The sequence below is a fragment of the Oncorhynchus keta genome, chromosome 15 (genome assembly GCF_023373465.1).
Source record: "Oncorhynchus keta strain PuntledgeMale-10-30-2019 chromosome 15, Oket_V2, whole genome shotgun sequence".
Classification (NCBI taxonomy): Eukaryota; Metazoa; Chordata; class Actinopteri; order Salmoniformes; family Salmonidae; genus Oncorhynchus; species Oncorhynchus keta.
In genome coordinates this window covers 27,532,947-27,551,560 of record NC_068435.1, presented here as the reverse complement: position 1 = coordinate 27,551,560, position 18,614 = coordinate 27,532,947, and the positions used below count along the sequence as shown (strand labels likewise).

The window sequence follows — 18,614 nt, the reverse complement described above, 5'->3', positions numbered from 1 at the left end:
GCTCTGCACACATCCTTGTGCGGCCTCAGTGTTGAGTATCAGCGAAGTGGGGGTGTTTTTTACTACTTTCACCACCTGGGGGGCATCCCGTCAAGAAGTCCAGGAACCAGTTGCACGTGGCGGATTTAGACCCAGGGCCTCAAGTTTAATGATGAGCTTGGAGGGTACTGAGCACAGCCACACAGCTACACCCACAAGCACAGCCACACAACACTTGAGTGCCACCCCCTTCCATCATGGTTGGATTTTCAAATATGAACAACAAGAGGTCTCAATCTCAGAGGGAAAAAAAACATTTGAGAGAACCAATCAAATATTGCATTAAACAAACTGCCTCCTTTCCAGACCAGTATGGTCACAGCTCTGCCTGCGCTGAGTCACATGGGTCGCTTCAGTCAGACTAATGGCTGACTTCATGCAAAATAAAACTGAGCATGCAAACCGGGGTCAAGGAGAATATGTTGGCTTTTCAATAAGTATTTGTCTCTCCATGCATTTATCAAATCCAACCTAAACCCATTGACCTTTACAATCTCTGGTTGTAGAAATCAACTGATCGCATGATTTACTCATGCATACTTCCCCATTAGCTATTGTCAAATCCAATTTTAAGTATAAAACCAGGTTAAAACTGAAAACAGCAACGCAGCCAGGATCTGAAAATAGAACTCTCTCTTAAACACTTCTGCAAGTAGAGTAACAGGGTAGCTAAAGAAGTGAATGAGACAAGAGGAATACGAGCCCAGCTGCCAAGGAAGGATAAGCAGTGTCATGTCTAATGTAATCAGCCCGGAGCTTTTAATGCATGGGGCTAATTGGCTTGGAGCATGTATACAGTAGTACTACACAAAGTGGCTGTGACAAGGCCTGGGTGGCTATGGAGGGGGAATATGTAAATAACGTCATCAAGGACAAGGCAACAGAGATGGCCCTCAAGCAATGAATGCCAAATAAATCTATCAACCTTCTAAACTATGCTATAAATGACACAGAAATCCTATTTAAGCTCTAAGGGAAGGAACAACATAATAACTCTCAGGGAAGCCAATGGAGCTTCCTGCTCCATACCACCTCTAGAATGGGTATATGTAAACAACATAATAAACAACATAATAACTCTCAGGGAAGCCACTGGAGCTTCCTGCTCCATACCACCTCTAGAATGGGTATATGTGCATTCGGAAAGTATTCAGACCCCTGACCTTTTCCACAAAAAAAAGCTCCACGGACAATTCCTCGCTCTGACATCTGTGGGACCTTACATAGATAAGTGTGTGCCTTTCCAAATCATGTCAAATAAATTGAATTTACCACAGGTGGACTCCAATCAAGTTGTAGAAACATCTCAAGGATGATCAATGGAAACAGGATGCACCTGAGCTCAATTTCTATTCTCATAGCAAAAGGTCTGAATACTTATGTAAATAAGGTATTTCTGTTTTCACTTTGTCATTTTGGGGTATTGTGTGTTGATTGATGAGGAAAAAGTTTTATTTAATCAATTTTAGAATAAGGCTATAATGTAACAACATTTGGAAAAAGTCAAGGGGTCTGAATACTTTCCGAATAGACTGTATGTCTTGGTGCGTGTCTAGTGCTGTAAAGGCAATAAGGTCCAACTCTGAAGTGCAAGAGGTGGCTCCCCACTCATTTCTGCAGGGCTGGTCTCCTACACGCTGCACTGATCAACAGATCGTTTTCATAACCATTTCTGAGGTCAGAACCCAGTCTGCTGCAGTCACGCAACTGCTCGCCTCATGAGCTTTACTACATGCCTACAACACGAAGAGCCTCTTAAAGAGACATTGTGCTGATTTCCTAAGAGGCTAAAACTCATTACTCAATCACAAGTAGTTAGTGTACAGTACCTACAGAAAGTCTACCTTCCCCCCCTTGGATTTCTTCACATTTCATTATGTTACAAAGTGGGATTCAAATGGATTTAATTGTAATTTTTGTCAACAACCTACACAAAATACTCTAATTTCAAAGATGAAGATTTCTGTCAAAATACAATAGATTTTTTTATTAAAGGAAAATAAAACACTAATATACCTTGATTAGAGAAGTATTCAATACATGTTAGAAACACCTTTGGAAGCCATTACAGCTGTGTGTCTTCTTGGGTAAGTCTCATAAGAGCTTTAAACACCTGTATTGTCCATTATTCTTTTCAAAATGATTATAGCTCTGTTTAGGTGTGTTGGGGTTCATGGCTAGACAGCAATTTTCAAGTATTGCCATAGGGTTTCAAGCAGATTGAAGTCAAAACTGTAACTTGGCCACTCAGGAACATCTTCTTGGTAAGCAACTCCAGTGTAGATTTGTATATACTCCATTAGGGAGTATTTTGTGTAGATCAATGACAAAATTACAATTAAATCTATTACAATCCCAATTTGTAATGCAACAAAATGTGAAAAAAGTTCAAGAGCGGTGTAGACTTTCTATAGTCACTGTACCTATATCAGGAGTAGGACATCATACTGTTACTGTGACTATAATTTTCCTGTTTTCACTTCTCATCCTTCTATTTTGTTTGTGATACTTCGGTATCAATCAATCAATCAATCAATCACTGGTGAAGGGTGGGGCGGCGGGGGTCAGGGGCCAACTGAATGAGAAACAGGGATGAGGTTTACATTTTTGTGACTGATTTCAACCTTGCTGAATAAAATGACTGTGAGTAGCTACTTCAGGCATGTGAGTGTTCAGCACATAGTGACAAATGAAGGGGGGGTCAGTGAGTGTAAGGTTGCCTTACAACCTGGAATTAAAACTTTTGGGGGGGGTGTATACTTTAATTTACACAACAGGCCTACCATATTGAAGATGCAAAATATTTTTTATTGTGAAACAAACAAGAGATAAGACAAAAAAGAAAGAAAACTTGAGCATATATAACTATTCACCCCCCCCCCCCCAAAAAAAAAAAGTAAATACTTTGTAGAGACACTTTTTTTGCAGAAATTACAGCTGCAAGTCTCTTGGGGTATGTATCTATAAGCTTGGCACATCTAGCCACTGGGAATTTTTCCCATTCTTCAAGGCAAAACTGCTCCAGCTCCTTCAAGTTGGATGGGTTCCGCTGGTGTACAGCAACCGTTAAGTCATACCACAGATTCTCAATTGGATTGACATCTGGGATTTGACTAGGCCATTCCATGACATTTAAATGTTTCCTCTTAAACCACTTGAGTGTTGCTTTAGCAGTGTGCTTAGGGTCATTGTCCTGCTGGAAGGTGAACCTCCACCCCAGTCTCAAATCTCTGGAAGACTGAAACAGGTTTCCCTCAAGAAATTCATATTCACTTTTGAACATTTATCTTTGGGCTTGATAAATCGAACACCATTAATCCATCAATAAATCAGTATATTTCCATTAACATACATTTCTTGTTTTGTGACTGTCTTCGTTATCGTGCCAAAATGGATAATAACATGTGTTGTGAAAATGCTTGTTAAGTAGATGTTTTTTATGATCTGATAACAAATTAAAAATCACAGTTTAAACAAAAAGGGCTTGTGCCAAATCAGTTAGCACTGCAGTCATCATGCAATACGACCAAGATTAGTACCCCTACTTTATGACATATTAAGGTCACTTCCTCACGCTATTGCGAGCAGACAAATAGTTTTCCATGATCTCTACTGTAAATACGAATTTGTTCTTAACTGACTTGCCTAGTTAAATAAAGGTCAAATAAAAAATCAAATATTTTCCATTGATGTTGCCTTTGGCTGATTGAACACAACCAATATCGGATAACTGAATATCACTGAAAAGTAGAAAACATAAGCAAAATACATGTTGGATAACAGCATGCATACGTATAATATCAGAATAATATCTGCTAAGATTTTAATAGTTGCTGTTAATAACAACTATTTGGTAGAAACAGAACAAGCCAAAAATGTTTACTATTTCTAAAAACACTCTTCATGATCAATCAAGGCATTGTTTCTGGAAATAACAATGAAGTGAAAAATAGATTTTTGGATGAAGTGTAACAACGACCGACAGATCAGGATGAAAGAAGAACAAAGAGAATTTTTATGAGAAAAAATTATATAATCAAAACCTAAATTATCCTGGGCCATATTAAAATGTCTTATCCTTATTGAAAAACAGTCTATTCAAACATGATGACAAAAGAAAATGGAAAATGGAATTTCCCCGTCCTGCACGCAAGTTGAAGGAAATCTGCCAGAGAAGGTTGTGCAGCTGCCAAACACTCTGCCCTCCGATAGCCAATTTCTACATGATACTCAGAGCACCTAGTTAAACATGGAGGAGAAGGGAGAACCCAAGACCTCGTCTGTGTACTGATTCCATTCTAGCCCCTTGATCCCCCTGGTCAACATGATAAGCACTACAACTGGAATTGGAAATATGGAACTGTGACCAGACTGCAGAGTGTGCAACATCACAATTCAACGCAGTACCTACAAAGGTTTTACATTAAAGTGATGCTTTCTTAGTGGTACTTCATAATTTGGTGGGGCCTTTGGCTCCCATTGTACCAATTCTATAACATTTCAGAACCCTTTTCATTATACTTTTCAATATCATTATACTAAACCTATAACCTCTTCTGCATTTCCGTTTGAAGACTATCACGCTACTGTACTGATACAGTGAGTTTCAGAAGAGCATTATAAGGTTATGGATGATAATCCTGTCTACATCGCTTGCTTTAACATGGTACAATTCACTCAACTGGCAGCGCCTCAAACACATTAGCTCAGATTAGCTTCATTTGAATTACTTAATTTGGCTACATCTGGGATATATTTCCCTAAAATTCAGATCTAAAATGACATGACCTATACAGTAGTTCTAAGGAAAATGTATGTTCTGATTCAACATTTTAGGCACAGTATATAATGACTGTTTCATTTGATTATAACAAATTCAATTTGGGTTTACAATAGGTGATAGATTACAAACTCACTTTAGAAATTAATTGTTAACATTCACACACAGCATCCTCGTTGTGTCATGCGAGGTCATTAGATCCCCACCAATAAGTACTGATGTATAAAACCCAATGTTGTGGCACTTGATACATACTTTCCTTTCTTGTGCATTACACTGAGCCCTGAGGGCGGTCCGGGCCTTGCCAGGGAGCAGTCACGCAATGTACTCAGGGAATAAGTGGAGCATTCATTACCTCTCTGATCTGACTATTCCTTCACTGCCACTTTCACTTGTGCACAATTACTCCCTCATGTGCTGGGGCACATTACAGCTTCATAATATCTACCATTTTCCTTTCCCCATTACTCTGTATTCCACAGATATACACTGTCATGTAGGCTCATACAAGTCAAACTGGCGAGTTAGTCAACACTGACAAGACGCTCATACATTCATCTCCAGGTAACACGCTGGGATACACGCCTCATGACACCTTACTGGAGATGTATCCTGTATGAAAAATGACATTTCTATGGACTTTTATGGTTCGTATGAATGTACTGCGGAGAAATCACCACATCTTCAAGACTGTTACACTTTTATTGTTTTTTCCTTGTCTGATCATTTCAAAGAGCAGCTTTTCATGTTGAATGTACAACAGGCAATATCAGAACTCTGCTTAGAATCAAACAGTATTCAGGACCATGAAATTAAAGACCATAAACACTGATCCTCCCCGTAAGGGCACTCACCTGAAACTAGAGGTCGACCGATTATGAGTTTTCAACGCCGATACCGATACCGATTATTGGAGGACCCAAAAAAAGCCGATGCCGATTGATCGGACAATTTTTTAATATTTATTTGCAATAATGACAATTACAACAATACTAAATGAACAATTATCTTAACTTACTTAAATACATCAATAAAATCAATTTAGCCTCAAATAAATAATGAAACATGTTCAATTTGGTTTAAACAATGCAAAAACAAGGTGTTGGAGAAGAAAGTAAAAGTGCAATATGTGCCATGTAAGAAAGTTAACGTTTAAGTTCCTTGCTCAGAACATGAGAACATATGAAAGTTGGTGGTTCCTTTTAGCATGAGTCTTCAATATTCCCAGGTAAGAAGTTTTAGGTTGTAGTTTTTATAGGAATTATAGGACTATTTCTCTCTATAGAATTTGTATTTCAGATACCTTTGACTATTGGATGTTCTTATAGGTGTAACAGTATAACTTTAGACCGTCCCCTCGCCCATACCCGGGCGCGAACCAGGGGCCCTCTGCACACATCAACAACAGCCACCCACGAAGCATCGTTACCCATCGCTCCACAAAAGCCGGGGACCTTGAAGAGTAAGGGGAACAACTACTTCAAGGTCTCAGAGCAAGTGACGTCACCGATTGAAACGCCACTAGCGCGCAGCGCTAACTAGCTAGCCATTTCACATCCGTTACACTCACCCCCCTTTTGACCTCCTCCTTTTCCACAGCAACCAGTGATCCGGGTCAACAGCATCAATGTAACAGTATAACTTTAGACCGTCTTCTCGTCCATACCTGGGCGCGAACCAGGGACCCTCTGCACACATCAACAACAGTCACCCACGAAGCATCGTTACCCATCGCTCCACAAAAGCCGCTGCCCTTGCAGAGCAAGGGGAACAACTACTTCAAGGTCTCAGAGCAAGTGACGTCACCGATTGAAACGCCACTAGCGCGCACCGCTAACTAGTTCGCCATTTCACATCCGTTACATAGGCACTTTAGTATTGCCAGTGTAACAGTATAGCTTCCGTCCCTCTCCGCGCTCCTACCTGGGCTCGAACCAGGAACACATCGACAATAGCCACCCTCGTAGTAGCGTTACCCATGCAGAGCAAGGGGAACAACTACAGTGCCATGCGAAAGTATTCGGCCCCCTTGAACTTTGCGACCTTTTGCCACATTTCAGGCTTCAAACATAATGATATAAAACTGTATTTTTTTGTGAAGAATCAACAACAAGTGGGACACAATCATGAAGTGGAACGACATTTTTTGGATATTTCAAACTTTTTTAACTAATAAAAAGCTGAAAAATTGGGCGTGCAAAATTATTCAGCCCCTTTACGTTCAGTGCAGCAAACTCTATCCAGAAGTTCAGTGAGGATCTCTGAATGATCCAATAATGTTGACCTAAATGACTAATGATGATAAATACAATCCACCTGTGTGTAATCAACTCTCCGTATAAATGCACAGGCACTGTGATAGTCTCAGAGGTCCGTTAAAAGCGCAGAGAGCATCATGAAGAACAAGGAACACACCAGGCAGGTCCGAGATACTGTTGTGAAGAAGTTTAAAGCCGGATTTGGATACAAAAAGATTTCCCAAGCTTTAAACATCCCAAGGAGCACTGTGCAAGCGATAATATTGAAATGGAAGGAGTATCAGACCACTGCAAATCTACCAAGACCTGGCCGTCCCTCTAAACTTTCAGCTCATACAAGGAGAAGACTGATCAGAGATGCAGCCAAGAGGCCCATGATCACTCTGGATAAACTGCAGAGATCGACAGCTGAGGTGGGACACTCTGTCCATAGGACAACAATCAGTTGTATTTTGCACAAATCTGGCCTTTATGGAAGAGTGGCAAGAAGAAAGCCATTTCTTAAAGATATCCATAAAAAGTGTTGTTTAAAGTTTGCCACAAGCCACCTGGGAGACACACCAAACATGTGGAAGAAGGTGCTCTGGTCAGATGAAACCAAAATTGAACTTTTTGGCAACAATGCAAAACGTTATGTTTGGCGTAAAAGCAACACAGCTCATCACCCTGAACACACCATCCCCACTATCAAACATGGTGGTGCATCATGGTTTGGGCCTGCTTTTCTTCAGCAGGGACAGGGTAGATGGTTAAAATTGATGGGAAGATGGATGGAGCCAAATACAGGACCATTCTGGAAGAAAACCTGATGGAGTCTGCAAAAGACCTGAGACTGGGACAGAGATTTGTCTTCCAAAAAGACAATGATCCAAAACATAAAGCAAAATCTACAATGGAATGGTTCAAAAATAAACATATCCAGGTGTTAGAATGGCCAAGTCAAAGTCCAGACCTGAATCCAATCGAGAATCTGTGGAAAGAACTGAAAACTGCTGTTCACAAATGCTCTCCATCCAACCTCACTGAGCTCTAGGAGGAATGGGAAAAAATGTCAGTCTCTCGATGTGCAAAACTGATAGAGACATACCGCAAGCGACTTACAGCTGTAATCGCAGCAAAAGGTGGCGTTACAAAGTATTAACTTAAGGGGGCTGAATAATTTTGCACGCCCAATTTTTCAGTTTTTGATTTGTTAAAAAAGTTTGAAATATCCAAAAAATGTCGTTCCACTTCATGATTGTGTCCCACTTGTTGTTGATTTTTCACAAAAGAATACAGTTTTATATATTTATGTTTGAAGCCTGAAATGTGGCAAAAGGTCGCAAAGTTCAAGGGGGCCGAATACTTTCGCAAGGCACTGTACTCCAAGTCTCAAAGCGAGTGACATTTGAAACGCTATTTGCTCGCACCCCGCTAACTAGCTAGCCATTTCACATCGGTTACACCAGCCTAATCTCGGGAGTTGATAGGCTTGAAGTCATAAACAGTGCAATGCTTGAACCACAGCGAAGAGCAGCTGGCAAAACGCACGAAAGTGCTGTTTGAATGAATGCTTACGAGCCTGCTGGTGCCTACCATCGCTCAGTCAGACTGCTCTATCAAATCATAGACTTAATTATTTCATAATAACACACAGAAATACGAGCCTTAGGTCATTAATATGGTCAAATCCAGAAACTATCATCTCAAAAACAAAACGTTTATTCTTTCAGTGAAATACGGAACCGTTCTGTATTTTATCTAGCGGGTGGCATCCCTAAGTCTAAATATTCCTGTTACATTGCACAACCTTCAATGTTATGTCATAATTACGTAAAATTCTGGCAAATTAGTTCGCAACGAGCCAGGCGGCCCAAACTGTTGCATATACCCTGACTCTGCATGCAATGAACGCAGGAGAAGTGACCCAATTTCACCTGGTTAATATTGCCTGCTAACCTGGATTTCTTTTAGCTAAATATGCAAGTTTAAAAATATATACTTCTGTGTATTGATTTTAAGAAAGGCAATGATGTTTATGGTTAGGTAAACGTTGGAGCAACAACAGTCCTTTTTCGCGAATGCGCACCACATCGATTATATGCAACGTAGGACACGCTAGATAAACTAGTAATATCATCAACCATGTGTAGTTAACTAGTGATTATGAAGATTGATTGTTTTTTATAAGATAAGTTTAATGCTAGCTAGCAACTTACCTTGGCTTCTCAATGCATTCACATAACAGACAGGCTCCTCGTGAGGCAGGTGGTTAGAGCATTGGACGAGTAAACTGTAAGGTTGCAAGATTGAATCCACGAGCTGACAAGGTAAAAATCTGTCGTTCTGCCCCTGAACAAGGCAGTTAACCCACTGTACATACTGTACGTCTTTGAAAATAAGAATGTGTTCTTAACTGACTTGCCTAGTTAAATAAAGGTGTAAAAAAAAAAAAAAATGGGCTAAATCGTCGTCCTAAAAATACAGATTCCGATTGTTATGAAAACTTGAAATTGTCCCTAATTAATCGGCCATTCCAATTAATCGGTCGATCTCTACCTGACACCACAGTGAGCTGTGCAGTGTGTACTAGGTCTCTTAAGCTCTATTACTTCACCTGCCTTTTTTAAATTCAGGTCAATGCAATTTTACATTTTTGTCATTTAGCAGATGCTCTTACCCAGAGCGACTTACAGTAGAGTATATACATTTTCATACTGGTCGCCCTTGGAAATCAAACACACAACCCTGGCGTTGTAAGCACCATGTTCTACCAACTGAGCCACGGAGAAGTGAAGTGTATGCTCCAATCCTATTAACCTCTCTGTGATCTCATTGTGAGCTGCTGGGAGGACCATACGAGCATGTGTGATATCTAAGTGAGTCTGATGACTAGAACCTGGCAAGGGGAACCACAACTTCCGGCAAAGAGGAAGAGCAGCACGTGGCACAACTTGTACTGCAAACCCATTCCTCAGGCTATAGGGTGTTACAACACTTGTATTATACAGTATCCTGGATGAGATACTATCTCATCAATATGGTTCACAAAAGTACTGTGCAGATAGCACAAAAAATAAGAGATGACAGAAAAACAAGTAATACCTGGCAGCACACCTCCGGTATAGGTGTGGTAAACTATGGGAGTACTCAGTCTGTTTCTGTAAATAACATCTGCTCTAAACTTGAAGGTTTGTAGGGTGCTGCTGAAAACCCATAAAAAATAAACCATCTGTTAAAACTGGAATGCATAGAGTTCCAGACAAGGGTCAACCAAGGGTCATAAATCCAAGGGTCATAAAATTAGACAGGGTGATCAAGGCAGGGAGTTGAGTTCTGGGTGATCACATTTGAGCGTAATTGTAAGCGACAACAGTCCAACAATAGTGTTGGGGAAACAAAGGATTTCTTTCCGCTGCATGCTGTGTTCTCAGCTTGCTCTTGTTGAACAAACATATTTGGCGTCTAGACCAGAAGTGGTTTGGGGTCAGTCACTTACGCCTTTTGTTGTGCAGGGCCAATCTATGCAATTATTGACGTGAGGCTATTCAAGCAAAGACACCCACCAGCTCCAGCATGGCGCTGCCACAGAAAGAGACGAGGTCATTACATCACTAATGAGGGAAAATGCTTTAATATTTTCTTCTGTTGTAACTGTAAATGGGAGGTTTCAATTGGACAATACATTTTCTTTAAGTTTGTAGATATTGATATTAGTCAATCAATCAATCAAATGTATGGATAAATCCCTTTTTACATCAGCCGATGTAACAAAGTGCTATACAGAAACCCAGCCTAAAACCCCAAACAGCAAGCAACGGAGATGTAGAAGCAGAGAACAGAGAACAGCTACAAATGTATTTGATTGAATAGCATATCTGTCCTTTTCACTATTCATCATCAGGTTGGGTACATCCAGTATGAACTTAGTATTTGATGTATTTCAAAGCTATGAAGATTTACAGTATATTGCAAAGATTGCATAAATAAGTGATGACTGACACCTTATTTCACATGTGGACAATTCAGTCAAAAGCTGATCTGAATCCAGAATCAGATAATCAAATGATGTTAACACATGCAGCAACACTACCTTGACCTAACATGTTTCATTACAGACTTTGAAGGGATTGGAAATTACACAGAAAAAAAACAAGGCCATAGCTAGACACATTTGACCAATGTATAAAACAGTATATTTCAAAAGTTCATATAGGCTACCAAGCATGTATATCCATCACATATTGGCTGAATGAGCAAGGCTACCACAGCGACATCACGCAGGCGTAGGGTCATGCATGAATGGGTAAACTATCAAGGCTGTTTGGTAATGTTTTCCATTTTCATTTTCTCAAAGTGATAAACCTTGTCAAATACATAGAAAAGTAGGAGTGTGCATGGTTAGAATATCAATAGGTAGTCTACACTCTTACGAAAAAAAGGTACTATCTAGAACCTAAATAGGTTCTTTGGCTGTCCCCAGAGGAAAGCTCTTTGAAGAAGCCTTTTTGGTCCCAGGCGGAGGGTTCTACGTGGAACCCAAAAAAGTTCTACCTGGAACCAAAAAGGGTTCTACTATGGGGACAGCTGAAGAACCCTTCTAGAGACCTTTTTCTGAGTGTTAATGATGTCTTATATGTGCCATTCCATCCCAGGAAGTCCTGAAAATATTTTTTGATATCTTGGATTGTTCTGGCAATTCTCACATAGAAACTTAATTGGGAGGAAGGATGTTTGAGAAAATCATGATGAAATTTTAGGCCCTTTTTAGACCTATATATGCCTCCTGTAAGACCTTATGATCCGTTAACCTTACATGATACAGACAATGTGTTGGTGTCATTATACTCCTTACAGTGTGCTCTAAAATATGGAGTATGTCTAGTTTCTGAAATATTTCTTTTTCCACAAGAATTTATTCAACATTACAAATATTCATATTAATATCTCAAAAGTACCCTTTTAAATTTAGTTAATTTTTAGACACATTGTTTTAAACAATATACTCTACAAGTACATCACATTTCCAGAGTGGGCTCTCTGCTACTTTTAAAGTTATGATACATTTTATGAGCACCACCAACACAGTGAATGGGAAAATGGATTCAAAGGGAACTCCCTCTGCTGGTGATTTCCTGAATGTACAATCCTAACGCAGAGCTGTGATTGGTTAATGGTCTGTAAAGTCAATTTCTATGTATACAATGTGTCATATCTTCAAAAGTACCAGAGAGCCCACTCTGGAAATGTGATGTGCTTAAAGAGTAAAAATAAGTCAAATCAAAAAGGGCACTTCTGAGATATAAATATAAATAAATACATATTTTAAATGTTTAATAAATGAATGTGACATTTTATTTCAGAATCTAAACATACTCCATATTTTAGAGCACACTATAAGGAGTATAAGACCAATATGTTGTCTGTATCATGTACAGTTCACAGATCATAGGGTCTTACAGGAGGCATGTATAGGTCTAAAAGAGGTCTAATAATGTCTGTGATACAAATGTGAAAGCATGTCAAATATCCTTCCAATGAAGTTGGCTCTGTCATAACCTCACATGGTCTCTCCTATCATTGCTATGCAGACGACACACAATTAATCTTCCCCTTTCCTCCTTCTGATGACCAGGTGGCGAATCGCATCTCTGCATGTCTGGCAGACATATCAGTGTGGATGACGGATCACCACCTCAAGCTGAACCTCGGCAAGACGGAGCTGCTCTTCCTCCCGGGGAAGGACTGCCCGTTCCATGATCTCGCCATCACGGTTGACAACTCCATTGTGTCCTCCTCCCAGAGCGCTAAGAACCTTGGCGTGATCCTGGACAACACCCTGTCGTTCTCAACTAACATCAAGGCGGTGGCCCGTTCCTGTAGGTTCATGCTCTACAACATCCGCAGAGTACGACCCTGCCTCACACAGGAAGCGGTGCAGGTCCTAATCCAGGCACTTGTCATCTCCCGTCTGGATTACTGCAACTCGCTGTTGGCTGGGCTCCCTGCCTGTGCCATTAAACCCCTACAACTCATCCAGAACGCCGCAGCCCGTCTGGTGTTCAACCTTCCCAAGTTCTCTCACGTCACCCCGCTCCTCCGCTCCTCCACTGGCTTCCAGTTGAAGCTCGCATCCGCTACAAGACTATGGTGCTTGCCTACGGAGCTGTGAGGGGAACGGCACCTCAGTACCTCCAGGCTCTGATCAGGCCCTACACCCAAACAAGGGCACTGCGTTCATCCACCACTGGCCTGCTCGCCTCCCTACCACTGAGGAAGTACAGTTCCCGCTCAGCCCAGTCAAAACTGTTCGCTGCTCTGGCCCCCAATGGTGGAACAAACTCCCTCACGACGCCAGGACAGCGGAGTCAATCACCACCTTCCGGAGACACCTGAAACCCCACCTCTTTAAGGAATACCTAGGATAGGATAAGTAATCCTTCTCACCCCCCCTTTAAGATTTAGATGCACTATTGTAAAGTGACTGTTCTACTGGATGTCATAAGGTGAATGCACCAATTTGTAAGTCGCTCTGGATAAGAGCGTCTGCTAAATGACTTAAATGTAAATGTAAAGTGTATATGTGAGAATTACCAGAACAATCTGAAACACCCTAAATATATTTGGGCCTTCCTGGTGTGGAATCCCCCACATGCCTGCAGCAGAAGGCCACAAGATAAACATTTGAACACATGTTGAATCTACTCTGGTACTACTTCAGAAACTTGTGACCATAGTAGTCTGAATGTGTTGTACCCAGCCTGACGGTGCATATCACACTTCTGCTTTGGTCCATGTATGATAAATCACTTTCTTTCAGCTGAGGTGTTTTCCTTTTTATTTGTCTAAACACTCTCATTGGTAATGTAAACAGAATTATAGCTTCATAACATGGAAGTGGCACTAGGGTTAAAGAAATTTGAGTATGTGTGGCAGCACAGTGCAAGTGGTGCAATCAAGTGTACAAACCAATCCTTGCATTACACAAATAAATAACTTAGTTATAGGAATAGTTTTCATACTGCAATAGGGTGTAATCTTGGCTTCCAGACATGTCACCGGGGGTCTTTTCACAGTCCCCAAATCCAGAACAAATTCAAGAAAGTGTACAGTATTATATAGAGCCGTTATTGCATGGAACTCCGTTCCATCTCATATTGCTCAAATGAACATCAAACCTTGCTTCAAAAAACAGATTCAGCAACACCGCACGGCACAACGCCTCTCCCCTATTTGACCTAGATAGTTTGTGTGTATGTATTGATATGTAGGCTACGTGTGCCTTTTTAAAAAAGTATGTAGTTCTGTCCTTGAGCTGTTCTTGTCTATTAATGTTCTGTATTATGTCATGTTTCATGTTTTGTGTGGACCCCAGGAAGAGTAGCTGCTGCTTTTGCAATAGCTAATTGTGATCCTAATAAAATACCAAAATCCATGGCCAAATCTCGCATGTGCGCCGTCACGATAGGTTGTAACTGCTGTCACGAGAGACTATATAGCGTGTAACTGCACCACACGGGGACGCTGTGCTGTCTGTACCTTGGAAGAAGCTCTTGACCCGGAGGTAGCTGACACCGAGGCGCAGCACGGAGAGCTTGTCCAGTTTGGAGATGATATCCAGGGTGAAGGGTAGGAGACTGGCCAGCCTGTCCAGCTCTGTATTCAAACGGTCACGGTGCCTCTTAGACGGATTGGTCTTCTGGGTGGCCGCTGTCTGTTTTCTGTCAGATATAGAGAGTTAAGTAATTGATTGATGTTAATTGATGTTATGATAAAAGTTACAATCTTGGCTTCAACATCAATCTACTGATACCAAAATACAGTACTATTTATTATCCCAATGATGACTGGTTTATTAAATAAGCAAGCATGCGTTACTGAAATGTAAATCCTATTTTGTCTCATTAGTCATTGGAATCTTTACTTGTCTAAGCAGGTATTTTTAGAAAGTCAGGTGTTGTCTGTGGGGTCAGAAAACAATGACAGTAAATAGTCCATTAATGACTAAGTAATGAAGAGGGAAAGCCTCTGTCGTAGATTAGATTAAATTTGGTTGTGCAACTGAATGCACAACTACATAATACTAAAACTATGTATTTACAGTACATCATACTACTACTTACATAGGCAGGCACAATGTAATTAGTGTGGGTACAGATTGTTACAAAGAACTTATAACTTTAATACATGTTTGTGGTTTGTGTAATTGCACATCTATAACGACATTCCATTTGCAAATAAACTGAAAATAATTATTTTAAGTTTCTGCACTAGAATTAGATGGTGATGGATATTTTTTAGCAAATTGTTTGCAAAGTGTAACCAAATACCCTTAGAAATATAGACAATGTAACAATGAATGCCAACATAGTACGGTATGCTGTTTTTAATTGTAGCGTCCTTTAAAACATCACAATGCTTTTGTTTGTCCATTAATTTACAAGTGTTGAATATCCATGAAAGCCAGACTGGAAACAATTATATTATATTTGCACATGCAACAAACAGGCATTTCATGTGAGACTAACTCATTAATATCCGGTACTCAACTGTTTTTGGATGGGCTTCCTTCTCTTCCTTCCCGCATATAAACAGTCCCCAGGTGGAATCATCATCTGTGAGTCAATTATCATTAATTGCATGTCTCAAGAAGACAAAACTTAGAAAGGGCATATCATGAATAAAGAAGTCTATATGAAAATAGAATTATACAAGCAACAATATTAACTTGATTTCACATTTATTTATCACAATAAACGTGACCATTTGCTAACTAATTTATTTATTCACTATATCCGCTTCACATTCGTGCCTTTGTTTACGTTCAGGGACCAATGGCATATAGCTTGAAAAAGTGGCATGCGTAGTAAGTGCTCAGGTATTGTAAACCATCGATTTAAGGGAAATTAGTATGACTGATCAAAAAATAAATATTAACACATCTACTAACTTGCACACTGTATTTAAATGTAATACAACTCACCTAAAGACTGTTCCAATTAATATGCAAGTCTAAATGAAATCGGTAGTAGTTCTCAACAGTCTAGAGAATTTCAATTATACTATTCTGTAAATAAAGTTGCATAAAAACCTAAACTATAGCATACGGTCCAACACAGCTCTCTAGAAATATGGTCTATCAGTCCGCGGTCCTCTTGGCAGGGATGTGGTTGATGTTATATAGACCCGATTGGGTGGCGTTATCTTCTTCGTATTTCAGGTGGCGAATTTATCCCAATGACCTGACATGCCCTTCGCACGCAACTCTCTGAGATGCGATCTGGGACGAGACACAAACAGTTGTGCGCTGGTGGTCGTACGGCACACTAATCTGGGGCGAAGGCAAAGAGCGAGGGTCTATTTAATATTATGGATATTATTTAATATTTACATATAATGGAATTGGTCACCTACAAATTGAATAGTATGAATGCAGGTTATAGTTATATGCACTATTCCCATTCATTGACGTTTGGAAAGGAAGCGGAATAGAATGCCCTTTTTCTGAAGGACATTCGACTACATTTTTATTAATGTTCTCACATATTTTTCTAAATCTTTACTTGCCTGCAGAGAAATGAACAAGACACTGAATTCAAATTAAAACAGGGTGAGTATCCATATTTGTTCTAAAATAAATGTTTCAGTATAAAACGTTTTCTTGGATGTGCTACTGTAGCTTAAATGAACTTTTCTGTAAAACATAGCCTATATTATTGTAATAAATTGAATCTTTGTGCACTTAGGCTATGCTATAAATCGACGATAGGCCATTTCATTGAATCGTCAAGATCAGATGAGGGATAGTGCATGATTTAACACATCACGAAGGGTCAATGGGTTTGAAATAAGACAAATCCATTCTAAAATAGTTCATATTTATTTATTATTTAACTAAGCAAGTCAGTTAAGAACAAATTCGTATTTTATAATGACGGCCTACCCTGGCCAAACCCCTCCCCTAACCCAAACCGAACAACTGTGCCCCGCACTATGGGACTTCGATCACGACTGGTTGTGATACAGCCTGGGATCGAACCATGGTCTGTAGTGACGCCTCTAGCACTGATATGTAGTGCCTTAGACCGCTGCGCCACTCGTGTGAGTCCAAAGACTAAATGTATCATATTCTGTTGATAAAAAATATATATACAGAATTTTGTAGTAATACCTCTTTAGAACCAATGTTCCATGAATATCAGAGATACACAAAAACATATATTCTTCCCCCCCAAAAAATAACATGTCCCCTCAATGTCCCCATAGTCCAACTGACATGCCCTGAACCATTGGCCTGAACTCTGAGGCACCAGTGCGATGATAGGTAAAAGTGCGCCACCTGGTGAGTGCAACTCATTGCAAAAAATACATTTATTGAAATCCATAGAGATGAGCAGCGTGACGAAAGTGTATTCATTTCATATTCTACATAACTTTTTTTTAAAGACAGTACATTGACAGTCAATAGCAACATGTCAGCACACCAAGTGAACAGTAGGCTATTGTAGCTCCGATCACAAATTCCTTTCAGAAAAGCCTGAATTAAATGACCCTTTCCACAATATCTACGGCCGAGGTGGACGTGGACCATACCTAGTCTTCCAGGATGTAATTGACATTGACCACTAAGAAGGGGTCCTCTTCCTCCACAGGTTCCTCTCCCTCAACACCAACTTTCTTCAGCCCAGTCTTCGTTAACTCTATGATGATGTGGTCCTAAAATGAACACATGCACAGAGCATGTCATTCACTCACAAATTATACAAATATCACTGCATTATGTAAAGGTCAATATCATAAATGCTTCAAACAGTCAAATATTTAAGATGGTCTTAGTGTGTCTTGTTTTCCAATGCTTTACTTACATAATGGAATCGTCTCTGAAGCACTTTCTCAATCAGATACTTCTTGGCAACCATCTCAGCTTCTGACTCGATCTCACTCTTCATCTCTTTCAGGTACAAGTTAAATCAGCTTTCACTTCTTCAGTGAAGACTCTTCATCAACTGTAAGAATGAAACATTTTGTTAAATGTTGACAAAACTAATATCCTTTTAATTAAACTAAATTGAAAATGAAGGATCCTTTCAGTTTGTTTGAACTCTGACTATCATCCATCTTGTGCATGTGCAGAATGATGAGGTTGGAGACCCTCCAATACTCAGCGAAGGTCATTTTGAGAGCAGGCTTGGCAGTGCTGGTCTTCTCAGGTCTGCCTGCCCCATGGTCTATGTCCATAGCCTCCTCTGCATGATGGCCATTAGTGCCGTTTCTCCCCTTCACAGCCTCATCTATCAAGTCATTCTGAAATGGAGAACACAGGATGACAATTTTTTAATGTATAAATGTATCTTTTTCAATAAATATATTGTTGCAAAAAGGTGAAAGTGACTGTTTCCGTCCATTCATTCCCCCATCGTTTCTTACCATTCATTTCCCCATTGTCATCTTGTTCCTGGTCGAAGTTGATGTCTGGGGAGTCAACACTGATGACAGACGTATTCAGCAGTCAGATGGCCTACTTTACGCGTTTGGGATGCACCTTTAAAAAGTACAAA

The 18,614-nt window shown here is 40.1% G+C and overlaps 1 protein-coding gene and 1 long non-coding RNA gene across 3 annotated transcripts in view; one reads left to right on the top strand and one right to left on the bottom strand.

Annotated features, from left to right (window-relative positions):
* Positions 1–16,294, bottom strand: part of LOC118394706 (uncharacterized) — a 44,670-nt gene extending 28,376 nt beyond the window's left edge. Inside the window, exons 1-3 of one of the 2 annotated variants that reach the window (XM_035788183.2) lie at positions 16,040–16,294; positions 15,607–15,671; positions 14,596–14,777 (exon numbers count right to left, since the gene is read on the bottom strand). In XM_035788183.2, the coding sequence (XP_035644076.1) occupies positions 14,596–14,777; positions 15,607–15,671 (247 nt within the window). In that variant the 5' untranslated portion in view covers positions 16,040–16,294. The remainder of the gene's footprint in view (positions 1–14,595; positions 14,778–15,606; positions 15,672–16,039) is intronic. The other variant, XM_035788184.2, reaches the window with a different exon arrangement.
* Positions 16,295–16,312: 18 nt separating this feature from the next.
* Positions 16,313–18,377, top strand: LOC118394708 (uncharacterized). The gene is made up of 3 exons (XR_004827797.2): positions 16,313–16,666; positions 18,015–18,064; positions 18,190–18,377. It is a non-coding gene; the product is annotated as an uncharacterized LOC118394708 (long non-coding RNA).
* Positions 18,378–18,614: the final 237 nt, after the last annotated feature.